The sequence below is a fragment of the Triticum aestivum genome, chromosome 3A (genome assembly GCF_018294505.1).
Source record: "Triticum aestivum cultivar Chinese Spring chromosome 3A, IWGSC CS RefSeq v2.1, whole genome shotgun sequence".
Classification (NCBI taxonomy): domain Eukaryota; kingdom Viridiplantae; phylum Streptophyta; class Magnoliopsida; order Poales; family Poaceae; genus Triticum; species Triticum aestivum.
In genome coordinates, this window is record NC_057800.1 from 278,105,421 (window position 1) to 278,122,177 (window position 16,757).

At 44.5% G+C, this 16,757-nt stretch overlaps 1 protein-coding gene across 5 annotated transcripts; it reads right to left on the minus strand.

Annotated features, from left to right (window-relative positions):
* Nucleotides 1–4,969: 4,969 nt before the first annotated feature.
* On the minus strand, nucleotides 4,970–11,960 carry LOC123061173 (uncharacterized). Of its 5 annotated transcripts, none has more exons than XM_044484121.1 (6): nucleotides 11,600–11,960; nucleotides 6,680–6,753; nucleotides 6,466–6,589; nucleotides 5,991–6,077; nucleotides 5,811–5,907; nucleotides 4,970–5,722 (listed from the first exon to the last, which is right to left on the minus strand). In XM_044484121.1, the coding sequence occupies exons 3-6, from the start codon at nucleotides 6,505–6,507 to the stop codon at nucleotides 5,472–5,474; spliced, it is 477 nt and encodes a 158-aa protein (XP_044340056.1). In that variant the 5' UTR covers nucleotides 6,508–6,589; nucleotides 6,680–6,753; nucleotides 11,600–11,960; the 3' UTR covers nucleotides 4,970–5,471. The 5 variants fall into 5 exon arrangements, with proteins under 5 accessions (XP_044340056.1, XP_044340052.1, XP_044340055.1 ...); XM_044484117.1 differs by having other exon boundaries at nucleotides 6,684–6,753; nucleotides 11,600–11,959; XM_044484120.1 differs by lacking the exon at nucleotides 11,600–11,960 and adding an exon at nucleotides 7,286–7,736 and having other exon boundaries at nucleotides 6,684–6,753.
* Nucleotides 11,961–16,757: the final 4,797 nt, after the last annotated feature.

The following is a 16,757-nucleotide window of genomic DNA, read 5'->3' on the forward strand; positions in this document are numbered from 1 at the left end:
TTTAAAGAATTTCGCCTGAATAAAAATCCTAATAAATATAAAAAAATTCAAGAAAAAGATGCCAAAAACAATTTTCACCGTCAAATAAAATATTTAGAACAAAGTGAACATTTTTTGTCCTAAAATGCAATTTTCAAAAATGCATATTTTTCTAATTCAAATAAAATCTCAGATAAAATCCAAATAAAATACTTATTTGATTTTAAATTTTTCCTCCAATATTCCTCTCTTTTTTGAAGAAGTTATATTATCTTCACTCTTTTAATTTAAATTTCGGAAATAATTGGAGAGAAAAATATTAAAACCAAATTGATCCCCTTTTCAAATTTGAGAAAAATTCAAATATGAAAATAAATGAAATCCCCAATTCTCTCCTTGGGTCCTTGAGTTGCTTAAGATTTCTAGGATCACAACCAAAATGCAAATAAAATATGGTATGCATATGATGACCTATGTATAATATCCAAATTGAAAATTGGGATGTTACAATGCCAAGTGTCGGTTACCCTTGACGAAAGCACTTCATGATGCGTCATTTATTGTCATGGAAGTGGACACTTCCGTGATGATAATTTTGGTATTGTCATGGAACACTTCTACGATAGCACAGGTATGACTATCTTGATTCTGTCATAAAATCGTCATGGATGTACCTGCATGACAGAAAACGTGACCTACTGTGGCAAACACGTATCATCACGGAAGTGTATTTTTTGTAGTGTAGATAAAAGCATTAGTCCAACAAGATATATGTTGATATTAATTGCCAAAATCGTGCAGGGAGCACTTGTGCTTTCAGCAGGCCACTTAACATTACAACATAAAACCATCTCATACATAAACTCATTATCACAACGAAGGCTATACCACATCATATGCAGACCCTGCAAAACCAAGTTAGACGTCCTCTAATTGGTTTTAGCAAAATTTTAGTTACATGGTTAACCAGTTTTAACAAGTAACACTAGCTACCCATGTCCACAATTAAGGCGACGATTCTTGATGCTAGATTAAGTTTCAGGGTGTGTAAAACAAGAGACTTAATTAAAAATCTCTAGCTCCACACTAAACTTCGTCAAATAAGTGTGACCCCCTAGAAGATCATCTATCTAAGGGACCCTCCTGTGTATGCCAGAGCCGATCGATTGTTAGAACCTTGTAAGAAGCGACACCATGTCGTCGATGAATTGAACCGAAGCAACACTCCGGGGAAGCATAGCAAGAACATTAACCCTCACGATCACATGTGATCTAGAGCGCAACCTGCATCTACTCATAAAACCTCTCATGATGCCACTTTTGCGAAACTAGTAGAAAACAAAAAAAATTGCATCTATGATCATCCAAGATCAATATGAAGACGCATAATGGGTTGGGTTCACGATCATTACCATCACCCAGTTGCAGCGGAAGAAGAACTTGTCATTATAGATCATACTTAGAGTCCCTCATACCACCCACGAACGATCCCTCAAACTGAAGACCAAAAGCACAGCCTCTCTACTTGGTTGTAAGCGTGCAACCTTCACGATCCGGCAGTGCTTTGCCGTCTAGAGCTAATCGTCGTCGGAGAATTAGAGGGAGGAGATTAGAACCACACTGGTCTTCTAATTATGAGGACAAGAGGATTAGCCAAGCTCTAATTAGTCAACTAGGACTAACTGGAACAAGAATTATAAGAACTAGAGGAGGCTCCAAAATTGTATATCCAATAGAGCAAAAAAACCTAGTATATATAGGTTGGAGGAGGAGGAGAGGGCAGCCACCGAGGAGGGAAAGTCCCTCCTTGGGGCACTAGCCAAGGGCAAGGCGTTGGACTCCTCCCATAGTCCAATTCGGCCCCCAATATGGCAAGGGGGCGCCACTTCCTTATGGGCCCTTGTGGCCCATAACTCCTTCCACCTCTTGGCCTTTGAAGGCCCGTTGATATTTAATTAAATATAAAATGTATATATATATATATGTATATTAACATCCCCGGAAAACATTTCCCACCTATATATAATTTATCGGTAATACCCGATATTGCCCGATACTCTATGGAACCCTTCCGATGACCCCGAAACGCTTCTGGATCCTCTCGAAACTATTTTGAATACTCATGAAATAATTTGGAAAATATATTCACATAACTCCTGTCCTACTAACACTCAGCAAATCATGATTACCTTAAGCTTGTGACCCCGTAGGTTCGGTAACTCACAGACATGGACGAAACCGTTCGTCCAATGACTGGCAGCGGGACCATGGACGTCCGTATCGATCCCTGTGAGTACACGAATAATATGTGAGTGAACCTTTGGTTATAATGCGATGTTACCTTTGCTTCACAATACTTTACAAAACCTAGGATGCATCTTATCTTCCTGAGTCATCACCATGCTCACTATACCAAAATCCTCGTTACTAGTTTTGTTCTTCTTTCTCGTTATTGTGTTCCCACATCCCCGTGGCTAAGTCACATGTGTTTGGGCATATGATGATTGATGCCATCACACCGAGGGGGGGCTAGGAATATCTCTTCATTACCAGAGGAGCAAATCCCACTCTCGAGCTATCTGGTCACTTGTCAAACTTTCTGATAAACCTATAAGTTGTTGTTATAATCACCGTGTTACAGGTGATGTTTGAGCAACCCCAAAGCCCATCGTACGGTAAGAAGTGACCACAATAATCTCATGGTCTAAGGAGTAATATAACACATTAACACTATGTGTTATTACAATTGAATGGAGACGATATTAACTCAATCATAATAAACAAGATTGGGTCGATTCAATATGATCGTTCTTCTAACATCATAATCTCAATGTTGTATTAGGATCATCGTTACACTTAACGATATCCTAAGATCCGGAAAATGTGATCACCAATAACACTTGAGCTAGTCTTATAGACAAGCCTAGGAACCTTTTTCATTTACCATTTATCATACCACACATGCATATGAGTTTTCGACTAAATTGCATATTCCAGGATCATACCAGTTATAACATAGGATATAAAATCCTTGATTATGAATATGAAAATATGTCAATACAAATATTATTGCCTCTAGGTCATATTTGCAACACATACATAGCTATAAAATTATGCATAAGAAAGGATTCAATAGATTGAAAATAGTTCAATGAATAATTTGATCATAAACCCAAAATTCATCAGATCCCAACAAACACACCGCAAAAGATTACGTTAGATTGATCTTAGAGAAGATCATTGTATTGAAGATCAAAAGAGAGAGAGAGAAAGCCATGTACCTACTGCTATGGACTCGTAGGTCATGTAGGAACTACTCACACATCATCAAGGAGGCAACAAGGTTGATGAAGATAACCTCCCCGATGATTTCCGCCTCTAGCGGAGTACCGAAAAAGGGCTCCAGATGAGATTGTGGAAGAACATAGGTTTGCGGCGACTTAAAAATTGTTTCGGGTCTTGCTCCGAGTGTTTCAGAATATATGTGAATTTATAGGCCAAGAATTAGGTCAATCGAAGCTACGTGGGGCCCACAAGTCAGCGGGCGGCGCCCACCTGGCTTGTGGGGCCCATGTGGGTCTTTTTGTCCTCCCTCGAAGCTTCCAAGGTCTCTTACATTCCAGAAAATATCACTGTAAAGTTTCATCGTGTTTGGACTTTGGTAGGTATGGTTTTTTCTACGAAACAAAAACATGCAGAAAACATGAACTGTCATTGAGCACTACTTAATAGGTTAGTCCATAAAAATAATATAAAATGACATATAAAGCATACAAAAGTGATAATATAATAGCATGAAATAATCAAAATTATAGATACATTGGAGATGTATCAGCCATGTGCACTACCAAAGTAGCTAAAATGTATAGAAGAATGTGGCATAGAAAGACAACCGAGAAAGGCCACACGCGCACTACTGTTCTTTGTCTTGATGGCAACACATTGAAACACTTTCCCACTAACAACCCTAGCCCACACACCCTAACCACTTACCAAGAAAGCCCACCAAGTGGAAAATCCCTCCACACACCCAGCGAGAATACCTGATCAAAATCGAGATATATACAATTCAAAATAAGCAATCTTAATTGATTATGATGCCTTAAAATTAGGGAGCATAGTGATATAGAAAATGAGGCAAGATGGGTGTGACAAAACCTAAGTTTCTATTTCATGAAAACTAGATGATGCACCGCGTGTTGTTGCGGGAATCTTGCTAAAACAGAAGTGCAAATAATTGGTAGAAAAACATCTAAAACTAATGGAAAGAAAATGCAGTCTGGAAAATAAATACGAATCGTATAACTTTTTTATTATAGTTAAAAGAACGTCATCATTAAAAAGATGTGAAGGGTCAACTACATAGATATGGTGCAATTGCCCAAAAAATATATTGTCAATACAAAATCTAATGCAAAAACTAACTTGTGAATAATTAATACTAGAAGGAAAAGGCATGCTTTGCTGCGCCATTTGGATACCGGCTTTGAGTGCTCGTTAGTTTGGTGATGATACACTTCGTTTTTTAGCAGCTTATAATAAAATAAATATCAAAAATTAAATTTGTTTAAGGACATATTGTGCAACATGTGTGGTCGTTTGTGATAATGGGTATTTCTTGTTTGACAATGAGTGAGAGGTACACTTGAAAATAGGCTGCCGTAGCATGCTTGAGTATAAACTACCAATTAGGAAATTGGTACATATACCGAGGATTTTGTAGGGGTTTACAATCTAAACCGTGAACCACCACGGGCATTTCAGACAACATAGTTATCTCAAATGAACAACAACCAACAAAATCATTGTTTGATACCAACACTGGGTGTCATTCCCTTCTTTGGTTAATATGAAATCTGGTAACCTTTAGCAGTGGATGTACATTTTATAAACACTTACCAAGAAGCCCCCCGGTTGCAAAAGACTCATGTCACACTCCTTCATTTTTCCAGCTAAACATTTCTTCAAATCAACATTAATGTGGAACTGGTATTCTCAAAGTTTTACAAAACTGGAAAATAGGACATTTCATTTTACTATTTCATCTATTCGTCAGCAATTAGATCTAAAACTCAAGGTCCAGTAACATCACAAAATTAGTTGCACCACACTTTACAACATTTCATTTTAGTATTTCATCTATTCGTCGGCAATTAGATCTAAAACTCAGGGTCAAGTAACATCACAGAGTTAGTTGCACCACACTTTATATATCTACCTCGGACTCATCATCTTCGCCCGCGAAAGCGATGTAGACTACTTTGCCTCCTCTTCCCTTGTTGTCCTTCTCGGTGGAACTATCTCAGCAAAACTGCTGGAGGGAGGAGCCTCGACATCTTTTTGTCCCTGTTGAAGCACTCACCACTCTGCAAAAACGAGCCGCTTTTCTTTTTGAAAGGAGAGGCCCTGATCCTCTGCGCCTTCTTCTCACTAGAAGGACACCGAGATTGTTGTCATTAGTAGGCTTGAATATTTCTTCCATCATTTCTGCCTTATGCCTTTGCTTTGAGCTGGTGCCCTCTTTTTGATGGCAGTCGTCTTCGGCTTTTCGGCAACAGGCTTTCTTCCTTTAGTTTTTTTCTTAACTTGCATGGAAGACCCCCATCCTCGCTCTCATGATGTGGCTCTGCTATCTCTTCATTGGAAATCTTAGCTAAGGATGACATGCCCTTCTTTGTTGCGCCTTTTTTGTTTGGTCCGTTCCTCCCTTTCTTTCCTTTTCGTTGTTTTCCTATTTCCCTGGCTGCACAAATGGTTACGCCATCAGCATAAACTTGTAAGAGATGGATGTTTTGTGTTCACACACACAACATAATGCCAACAGCCATTACCACTATGTTCTGGAGAGGAATCCCCAAGATTATAAGCAGCCAAGCAGTCTTTCGGATCAGCCACTTCTTCCTCTTCATCTTTCACCGGTGCACTTGCCTACGAAATTGTTAAATTGACCTGTCAAAGCAGCAAATAAACTATGACATAGGAGATAAGAAAAGGCTTGATCAAGGACCAACCTTCTTCGGTGGCTTCTTCTTCTTTTGTCCTGCAGGTTCCTTAATTTGTGGTACAAAATTGTCACCGTCGCTGCCAGCCATATTTGCCTTGAAAAGTTTGATTGTTTTATCAGTAAAGAGCAACGACCTTTCATAATAATTGTTTGGCATGGTCAAAGTCCCTACAAGCAGGATGATGTAGATAATTTTTCAAAATCCCAGTACTAAAATTCCCCCCAAAACGACTATCATGTATTAACTAATTCCGATTCTCACAATTATGGTACAACACATATATAGGAGAGTGAGACGAACAATGCTCCCATTTGAATCTATTTCATCCTAAAATTAGTACACATACTCCTCAGCATTGATTGATTCCCATTACTCATATATACATGAAAAGGTGGGAATCACATAGAAATTGCAGAGAAGGGCGACCGATCAAAACTGTAATTGATTATGTGCAAAAACATGATATAGATATCAATGCTACCTCATCCCAATCTTTCATTCCAAACAAGCTAGAGTTCAACATATGTAGAATCAAGCTCCATATTGTTTGACTGAACACATGCAACTAAATCGCCAATTCTCACAGGAGCACACCCTGCAGCATACTGAAACAAAGCATGAAAATATGAAGTGAGAACTTAGGTACATGTCAAGAATAGAGCATTACATGAATCAGTGCATGGTCAGGTCCTCACTTACTCTGGAGTGGCTGCCAGCAAAAGCACTAGAACGGAATTGCGATCTCTATCTCCAAGATCATAGCTATCCCCTGTCAAAATTGCAATAAAGCACAACAAATGACCAACCATCTCCATCCATTTCTCCACTCATGTTCGCAATATAGCTTGATAAATCCTCAATTATCTGATTGATGCCTGCACATGGCTCGTACGCAACTCAAAGTATTGGAGAATTATTGTTCAGTCTCCATGAGAAACTATCATTATTACAAAGTGATACTTTCTAGTATTTTAATAGGTAAGTTAACAATGAAATAAGTACCATGACAGATATGGTGCAGAAAAGGCTAACTTGATTCATGAGCACTTATTGCACATCTGGGAAGATGTTTCGCTTACAAAATATACCCAAAATTTTCAACTATGCACTAGAAGGAAGAAAAAAATAAGGTGAGGGAAAACTAAACCTCACAAAAGACATGAATTAAAATTGGGAAGAAGTGCTTAAGATACTCGCATTTAGTGCTTATGAATCGCATGAGGATCCCCTCAGCGCAGACGCTACAATAAGCAAACACACAAGAACAAAAGTTTTTTTAAGTGCAAGGTAGTGATCACTACCTTGTATTAAAAAAGGTCGTGAAGGCCAACCATGGTCCGGGCGCACACGAGAATCAACAAGCAAAAGCTTGCAGAAACAAAAACGAAATGAAGGGAAAAAACAACAAAAGAGAGTACATGAGCGTAAATAGTTTACGTGCCAGAAAATATATGTGCCCAAGATAGGAGAGAAATCTTGTGTGATTCCTTCATTGCCATGTTAGCCCAGAGCTTCAAATCCTCGCTGATGCATTGTGAAATCAAATGTGGTGGCAATTCTTTGTTATTAAACACTTCATTTCTGCATTGCCGGAGAGTAACTGTACAGGTGAAGGAAATATGCCCTAGAGGCAATAATAAAGTTGTTACTTTATATTTCCTTATATCATGATAAATGTTTATTATTCATGCTAGAATTTTATTAACCGGAAACTTGATACATGTGTAGATACATAGATAAAACACATTGTCCCTAGTAAGCCTGTACTAGACTAGCTCGTTAATCAAAGATGGTTAAGTTTCCTAACCATAGACATGTGTTGTCATTTGATGAACGGGATCACATCATTAGGAGAATGATGTGATGGACAAGACCCATCCGTTAGCTTAGCATAATGATCGTTAAGTTTTATTGGTATTGTTTTCTTCATGACTTATACATATTCCTTTGACTATGAGATTATGCAACTCCGGAATACCGGAGGAATACCTTGTGTGCTATCAAACGTCACAACGTAACTGGATGATTATAAAGATGCTCCACAGGTATCTCTGAAGGTGTTTGTTGGGTTGGCATAGATCGAGACTAGGATTTGTCACTCCGAGTATCGCAGAGGTATCTCTGGGCCCTCTCGGTAATGCATATCATAATAAGCCTTGCAAGCAATGTGACTAATGAGTTAGTTGCGGGATGATGCATTACGGAATGACTAAAGAGACTTGCCAGTAACGAGATTGAACTAGGTATGAAGATACCGACGATCGAATCTCGGGCAAGTAACATACCGATGACAAAGGGAATGACGTATGTTGTCCTAGGGGTTTGACCGGTAAAGATCTTCGTAGAATATGCAGGAACCAATATGAGCATCCAGGTTCTGATGTTGGTTATTGATCAGAGATGTGTCTCGGTCATGTCTACATAGTTCTCGAACCCGTAGGGTCCACACGCTTAACGTTTCGATGACAATTTTGTATTATATGAGTTATTTGATTTGGTGACCGAATGTTGTTCGGAGTCCCGTATGTGATCACAGACATGACGAGAAGTCTCGAAATGGTCGAGAGGTAAAGATTCATATATATAGGATTATAGTATTCGAATACCGGAAGTGTTCTGGGGGTACCGGGTACGTATCGAGTCACCGGAAGGGGTTCCGGGCACACACACACCCCCCCCCCCCCGGCAAAGATATGGGCCTTATTGGGCCAAGGGCGAGACAGACCAGCCCCTAAGGGGCTAGTGCGCCCCCATATGGGCCGGCCTAAGTGGAGAAAGTAAAAGGGGAGGAGGAAATAAATAGAGGGAATAGGATCCCCCCTTCCTTTCCCCTCTCCCCTCTTTCCTTCCCTCCTTCGGAGATAAGGAAAAGGGGACGCCGAATTGGAGGAGGCCCCCAAGTAGGATTCCTCCTACTTGGGGCGCCCCATGGCTGTCCCCCTCCCCCTCCCACCTATATATATGTGGGGAGGGGGCGCCTAGAACACATAACAAACATTGTTAGCCGTGTGCAGTGCCCCTCTCCATAGTTTACGCCTCCAGTCATATTCACGTAGTGCTTAGGCGAAGCTCTGTGCGGATCACTTCACCATCACCGTCACCATGCCATTGTGCTGACGAAATTCTCCCTCGACACTTTGCTGGATCAAGAGTTCGAGGGACGTCATCGAGCTGAACGTGTGCAGAACTCGGAGGTGTTGTACGTTCGGTACTTGATCGGTTGAATCGAGAAGACGTTCGACTACATCAATTGCATTAAACTAACTCTTTCGCTTTCGGTCTACGAGGGTACGTGGACACACTCTCCCCCTCTCGTTGCTATGCATCTCCTAGCTAGATCTTGCGTGAGCGTAGGATTTTTTTTTGGAATTGCATGCTACATATACCAACACAGGGTTGTAAAAACAATCGGCCATAGACTATGTTGTATACATTGACGCACATCGTTTGCAAACTGAAGCATGTCTGAAGCTTGCCTGGCCATGGATTGTAGATTTAGGCACCTCCAGACGTATTCCACTACTTTACGACAAAACATAATATATTCAATGGACTCGATTGAGGGGAAAATTTTGCACCATTTTTTGGTGATATTCTCCTCTGTGTTAAGTCTGCTTTGAAATCTATAATACCTAAAGAGTTCATCCCCACTACCTTATTTCTCTAAACATGCTAGGTGTTCACATCAGCATCTAGCCACGTCATCAATTCTCCACCAAGCAATGCCTCTACATGCAACCGTGAGACATGCATCCTTTGGGCCGTCATAACTGCCATGCAAAAGAAATGGATTGCAGTCTTATTTATACTGCACAACGAAGCCCAATCATCTCATTACCAAATTATTCTGAAACAAAAGGAAGAGCAATCATCTCATTTAAGCCTGATCCATAAAATATCTAGCCCTGATCTGAAACAAAGGAAGCCCAACCGTCTAATGTTTTTTCCATGCCCTGCTTCCGTTTCCATCCTTCTCTTCTCAATAAAGAACGATCAATCTTTTAAAAGAGTCATGTGATGGCTTCCTTTTGGGTATGGGGGAATGAGTAGGTGGAGAGGCTGGCCGGCCAGCCAAGGACTCGGTCGTGGCATCGAGATTCATAAAAACTGCTTCATAGACCGTTTAGCATTCAATTGGCCACACCGGATAGGCTTGTCTCGGTGACACAATGGCAACAAAGTACTAGCATATCAGGATTCAGGACCCCTTGAATGGAATTCACATTGAAAAACTGCTGAAGGATTTCCGTGCTCTGATTGACAGTGTCATCATAAGGTATTATACAATAGACAAAGTTACCCACTGTCCTCTAGCCTCTGCCACTCTTCCTTCCTATCGTCATAGTGGTTTTCTCTATTACTTTGGATTGTTCTTAACCTACCTATTAATTAGATTTCAGTCAGATGTGTGTAGTTAGATTGGAGTGGGTACGTTAATTACTAGGTGCGCATGTTCATGCCCCATAGGTGTTCTTTTGCATTAGTGCTTTCCTCCCATTGATTTCGTTTGCCATGCTCTGTGTATCCTTCAAGTCAGTGGATCTTTTTTTATTCTTGATTCCTGCACATTCGGCTGCTGCACTTAAGTTCTTAATTTAGCTTTTCACTGATCTTTGTTGTTCGATAATCTAAAAGGAGAATTTCTCGAAGGCAGAAAAATTGTATGTGTCGCCATGGTTGAGGATAATGACGCATGCAAAATACTGTTGTACGATGAGTAACGGTTTCTACTTGCTTGCATAATGCAGTATTTTCATAACAATTAGTCTTCAAGGTCGGTGAAATTTTCAATTTATACGCATTATTGTCTCAACCAACCTGTTTAGCAAATTACACATATTTGCCTCAATTTTCAGAAAGGCAAGCTAGACAGGTTTTCATCGTGTTGTGTTCAAACATTCTAATATTTATTGGGACAATCATATTATTACATATTAATCGGATGTAACCCTGTCAACTTTTAATTGGATAATGTGATTTTTAGGATAAACATGTGAGGAGTTTAGGTGCAAACAATAAAGATGGTGAATGATCCATACAATTTTTAATGACCAATTGTCAATTTTTTTACTTTGCTTTGCTCTATTTGCATCTCTTTATTGGTATTTTGGAACAAATGTTCCGCAACAACACGCGGGGAATTAGCTAGTTCATTTAATAGGAACACTCGATGCTCTAGAGGAATTATCGAAAGCCATATGAACTTGGCCACAAGAGAGGTCACACCTCTAAATGTGAAAAGACTGTAGAAGTAGCGGACGTTAGCAGCAGTAGAAAAAATCCCGCCCGTTCTTGTGTTCATCTCTATATTGGCGTTTAGGCTCTTTATTAGGAGATTACCAATAGCTAAGCCAATTGATGAGCATCCATTGTGGATAGAACCAGCCATAGCTTAATAGACCATGAGTTGTCTGAAAACTGGGATTGAACAGAGCACTACTTATCCATGGCAAAGGTGAAAAAAACTGGAAATCTATCCATTAGTCTTTGCTCCATGCACCAAGCGTCCATCCAGAAGGAAATATTTTATCCACTTCCCAATTTCCACCTTGTAGCGTTCATGACTATAGGTATTATTGACTTGAAAGTGTCAAGAAAGAACAAAACCCACTTGCCTGGTTCCACCATCGGCCTGGATCGAGGTGGAGGAGGTGGATGGCGAGGCGAAGGAGGTTGGGGCTGGGTAGGGGTGTTGCGCCGGAGCCCGGAGAGGAGAATAGCTAGCGAGAAGGTCGCGGTGCGGCGCCGACGGAAGGAGATGGTGGGGCGCCTGCGGGAGGAGCGCGGTGCCCAGCAGCCCACGTTGGTGACGTCCATGGCTCCGCCTCCACTCCTATCACCCAAATCGAGGGAGGAAAGATGCGGTCGAGCTGCACATCGATGGTTGTTTGGCAGAGAGATCCAGGGTGAGGTCGCGAGGAGAGGACGACGGGGTGCAAGCTGCGCGATAAGATGTTCCCCACCGACAACCCAGCCCACACCCCTAGCCACAAGAGGACCCACCCCTCGGGACGACCAAGTCAAAATAGACGATCAAAATTTGACTCCTCAATCGATTCTCGGGAGTTCCCACCCTAGGAAGCTTAGTGATTTAGTAGATGCATGAATTTTTGACTTGCTAGCGATGCATGCATAGAGTAGTGCATGTTAAACTATGTATAGCTTCTGTACCTATGTACGTATATGGTACATATTGTAACACAACCATTATATATAATGAGATAAGCCATCCCTAGAGGGTTGTGCTGGTTCCCCAAAACTTATTGTCTTACATGGTATCACGCTAGGTTACGATCGCTTCCGCTTCTAAACCCTAATACCCGCACCGCCGCCGCAGCCGCCGCCGCCTTCACCGCCGCCGCCGCGCCACCGATCGCGCCGCCGCCATGTCGAGCGCCGCCACCACCGGTTCCACTGTTGCGGGCTTCCTCCCGGCCTCTCTTGCGGCTCTGCTCAACCTCCCGCTCGATGTCGTCTCTGTTCCGGCTCCGATCGGGACAAGGAGCATCGGCTCCGTCTTCTCCACGCCGCCGGCGCCCTCGCTTGGGCGTGACCTCGTGGTCCACACCGCGGCGCCGCCGTCCGCTGCGGACTTCGCAGGCGTCGTCCCGCCGCTCCTGCCGCAAGCGGATCACACTGCCCCGCTGACGGGGTTGGCGGCGTCCGCCCCGGCCGCGGGCCTTGCGGCGTCCGCACCGGCCGCGAGCTTTGCGGCGCCCGCCCTGGCTGCGGTCCCGCCTCCTCCCGCATCGGCTTCGGTGCCTCCGGCTGCCTCCATGGTGTTTGCACCCCAGGCAGCCTCCTCGATGGGATTGTCTTCGCCGCCGCCGTTTCACTTCGGTCATCTCATCACCATCAAGCTCTCCGCCGACAACTACATCTTCTGGCGTGCGCAGGTTCTCCCGCTCTTGGGGAGTCACTACCTGCTAGGCTACGTCGACGGATCGCTTCCCTGCCCATCCGCGCTGGTAGACAGCATGCACGGTCCGGTCTACAATCCGGCCCATCGCGTCTGGACAGGGCAGGACCAGGCGAACCTCTCCTCCATCCAAGGGTCGCTCTCGCCGGCAGTTGCCGGCCTTGTTGTCTTCGCGAAGACGTCTCATGAGGCATGGACCATCCTTGAGCGCACCTTTGCGGCGCAGTCCCAGGCTCGTGTCTCTGCACTTCGTCGTCAGCTTGGAGAGTGTCAGAAGCTTGACTCCACTGCCACTGAGTTCTACAACAAGGTCAAGGGCCTCGCCGACACATTGGCCTCCATTGGACAGCCCCTCACCGACTCCGAGTTCAACTCGTTTATTGTCAATGGTCTTGATGAGGAGTATGATGCCTTAGTCGAGATCATCAACGAGCGGGGCAACTCGACACCCATGCTGGCACACGAGGTTTTCTCTCGGCTCCTTCTCACTGAGCAACGGGTCGAGACTCGCCGCACCAGGGGCACTGGCTCCCTCTCGGCCAACGCCGCCACCAAGGGTGGCCGCTCTTCTTCATCACCCCGGTCTCCCTTGGGGCTACCACCGTCGCCCGCCTCGGCCCCCCCACCTACTGCGACCTTACCGGGGGCTGGCGGTCCACGTGTGTGTCAGCTTTGTGGCCGCGATGGGCACTGGGCCTCCAAGTGTCATAAGCGCTTCCAGCGAAGCTTCCTTGGTCTTGGCAATGACGGCAAAGATACACGCAACAATGCCCGTCAGGTCACCATGGCTGATCGTCCCGCGCCGCAGAAGCAACAGGGACACACTCAGTCCTACTCCATCGATCCACACTGGTACATGGACTCTGGGGCGACAGAGCACCTAACCAGAGAGATGGGGAAGCTTCACACTCGTGAACCCTATCATGGCTCCGACAAGATCCACACCGCCAATGGAGCAGGTATGCACATCTCTCATATTGGTCAAGCATCTCTTCTCACTAGACATGCCAATAGGAGTCTTCAGCTTCGCAATGTTCTTCGAGTTCCATCTGTGACCCGTAATCTTCTTTCAGTTCCTAAACTCACATGTGATAATAATGTGCTTTGTGAATTTCACCCTTTTGATCTTTTTATTAAGGATCGGGGCACGAGGGACATTCTTCTTAGTGGGCGGTTGTGCCAGGGCCTCTACCGTCTGGAGCATCCTGGTGTCGCTCGTGTTTTCAGTGGAGTTCGGGTCTCTCCGTCACAGTGGCATGCTCGTCTTGGTCACCCGGCCACACCTATTGTCCGTCATATTTTGCGTCGTCATGAGCTTCCTAGTTTGTCTAGTCATAAAGATGTAGCAGTGTGTGATGCTTGTCAGCAGGGAAGAGTCATCAACTTCCTTTTTCGGAGTCCAGTCGTGAGGTGAAACATCCTTTAGAACTTGTGTTTTCAGATGTATGGGGTCCTGCTCAGACTTCTGTCAGTGGTCATAATTACTATATCAGTTTCGTTGATGCTTATAGTCGCTTTACCTGGCTTTACCTTATTAAACGCAAATCTGATGTGTTTGATATTTTTGTTCAGTTTCAAAAACATGTTGAACGTCTTCTCAAGCACAAAATTGTTCATGTCCAGTCAGACTGGGGGGGCGAGTATCGCAACCTCAACTCTTTCTTTCAGTCGCTTGGGATAGCTCATCGTTTAGCATGTCCACATACACATCAGCAGAATGGTTCAGTCGAACGTAAGCATCGTCATATTGTTGAAGCTGGTCTTACTCTTTTGGCCCATGCATCTGTTCCGTTTCGGTTTTGGAGTGATGCTTTCACCACTGCATGCTTTCTCATCAACCGTACTCCTACTCGTGTTTTAAACATGAAGACTCCCATTGAGGTTCTCCTTAATGAACAACCTGATTATACCTTTCTCAAGGTATTTGGGTGTGCTTGCTGGCCGCATCTTCGTCCATATAACAAGCGCAAGCTTGAGTTTCGTTCTAAGAAGTGTGTTTTTCTTGGCTATAGCTCTCTTCATAAAGGTTACAAATGTCTTCATGTTCCCACTAATCGTGTCTATATATCTTGGGACGTCGTGTTTGATGAGCATGTTTTTCCCTTTGCCAACCTTCCTGTGTCCACTGTCGAACCACCATCCCTGCATTCATCCTCTGTTGCTTCTGACCAATTTGATGATGTTGCATACTCTCCTTTGCTGTTACCTAACCATGGTGCAGGAACCGGACGTGGAGCTCGTTTGGAGCTGTTGGAGGATTCACCATCATCGTCGTCGTCTTCTGGTGGGCACGTCGATCGCCCTATGTTGCATGGCATCGATTCGCGTGCCCATGCATGGTCACCCGACGAGCCCGTCGCGCCGAGCATCTCCACTGCTCGGTCCGTTTCGCCAGCGGCCGCCGAGTCGCCCGCGGCTCGGCCCGTCACGCCGTCTTCGCCTGCAGCTCGGCCCGTCACGCCGTCTTCGCCCGCGGCTCGGGTCCTCACGTCGCCTTCATCAGCGGATCGGCCCGCGACACCGGTCGCGCCACGGCCCACTATGCCGAGCTCGCCATCGGCCCGGTCTGTGATGCCGGAGTTGCCAGCTGCTTCGTCTGCTCTGCCGGTTTCGCCGGTGGGTCGGCCTTCTTCGCCAACCGAGTCCGAGGCTACCGTGACTGGCTCCTCGTCACCGGCTGACTCATCAACGTCGCCGTCCTCCAGCCCGTTGCAGGCTGCTCCGTCGACCTCGGTGGTTCCTGTGTCCCGACCACATACACGCAGTCGCAGTGGCATTTTCAAACCTAAGGAACGTAAGGATGGTACGTTTGCTTGGTTGGCTGCTTGTTTGGCTGCTGCTGTTGCGGATCCATCTTCTGAGCCTCGCTCATATCAGGCTGCCCTGCGCATTCCACATTGGCGAGAGGCTATGGAGCAGGAGTTTCATGCTCTTCTTCGTAACAAGACATGGACTCTCGTTCCTCCACCACCACGGGTAAATGTTATTGACTCAAAATGGGTATTCAAAGTGAAGAAGCATTCGGATGGATCTATTGAGCGTTACAAAGCGCGACTTGTTGCTCGCGGTTTTCGGCAGCGTCATGGTCTTGACTATGAGGACACCTTCAGTCCTGTCGTCAAGCCTACCACTATTCGGCTTCTTCTCTCCATTGTTGTTTCTCGTGGTTGGTCACTTCGTCAACTTGATGTGCATAATGCTTTTCTACATGGATTTTTGGAGGAAGAGGTTTATATGAAACAGCCGCCTGGTTTCTCTGATCTTGATCGTCCTGACTATATCTGTCGTCTTTCCAAAGCACTATATGGTTTGAAGCAAGCTCCTCGTGCCTGGCATGCCCGCCTTGCCTCTGCCCTTCGTGCTCATGGGTTTGTGCCGTCTACTGCTGACACTTCGTTATTTCTTCTACAGAAGCCAGAAGTCACTATGTATCTTTTGGTATATGTCGATGATATTATCCTTGTCAGCTCTTCTCAGTATGCTGCTGATGCCTTTGTCTGCTCTCTTGGTGCTGATTTTGCGGTCAAAGATCTTGGGAAGCTTCACTACTTTCTTGGAGTTGAGGTCACTTCTCGTGCTACTGGTCTTGTCCTTACGCATAAGAAGTACTCCTTGGAGTTGTTACAGAGAGTTGGCATGCTGAAGTGCAAACCGACCACCACACCCATGTCATCTACCGACAAGATAACAACGTTGATGGTGAGCTTTTGTCTCCTGCGGATGCCACAGAGTACAGGAGCATTGTTGGTGGACTTCAGTACTTGACGATCACAAGACCAGATATCTCTTATGCTGTTAACAGGGTTTGTCAGTATCTTCAGGCTCCCAGAGATACTCATTGGGCTGCTGTTAAA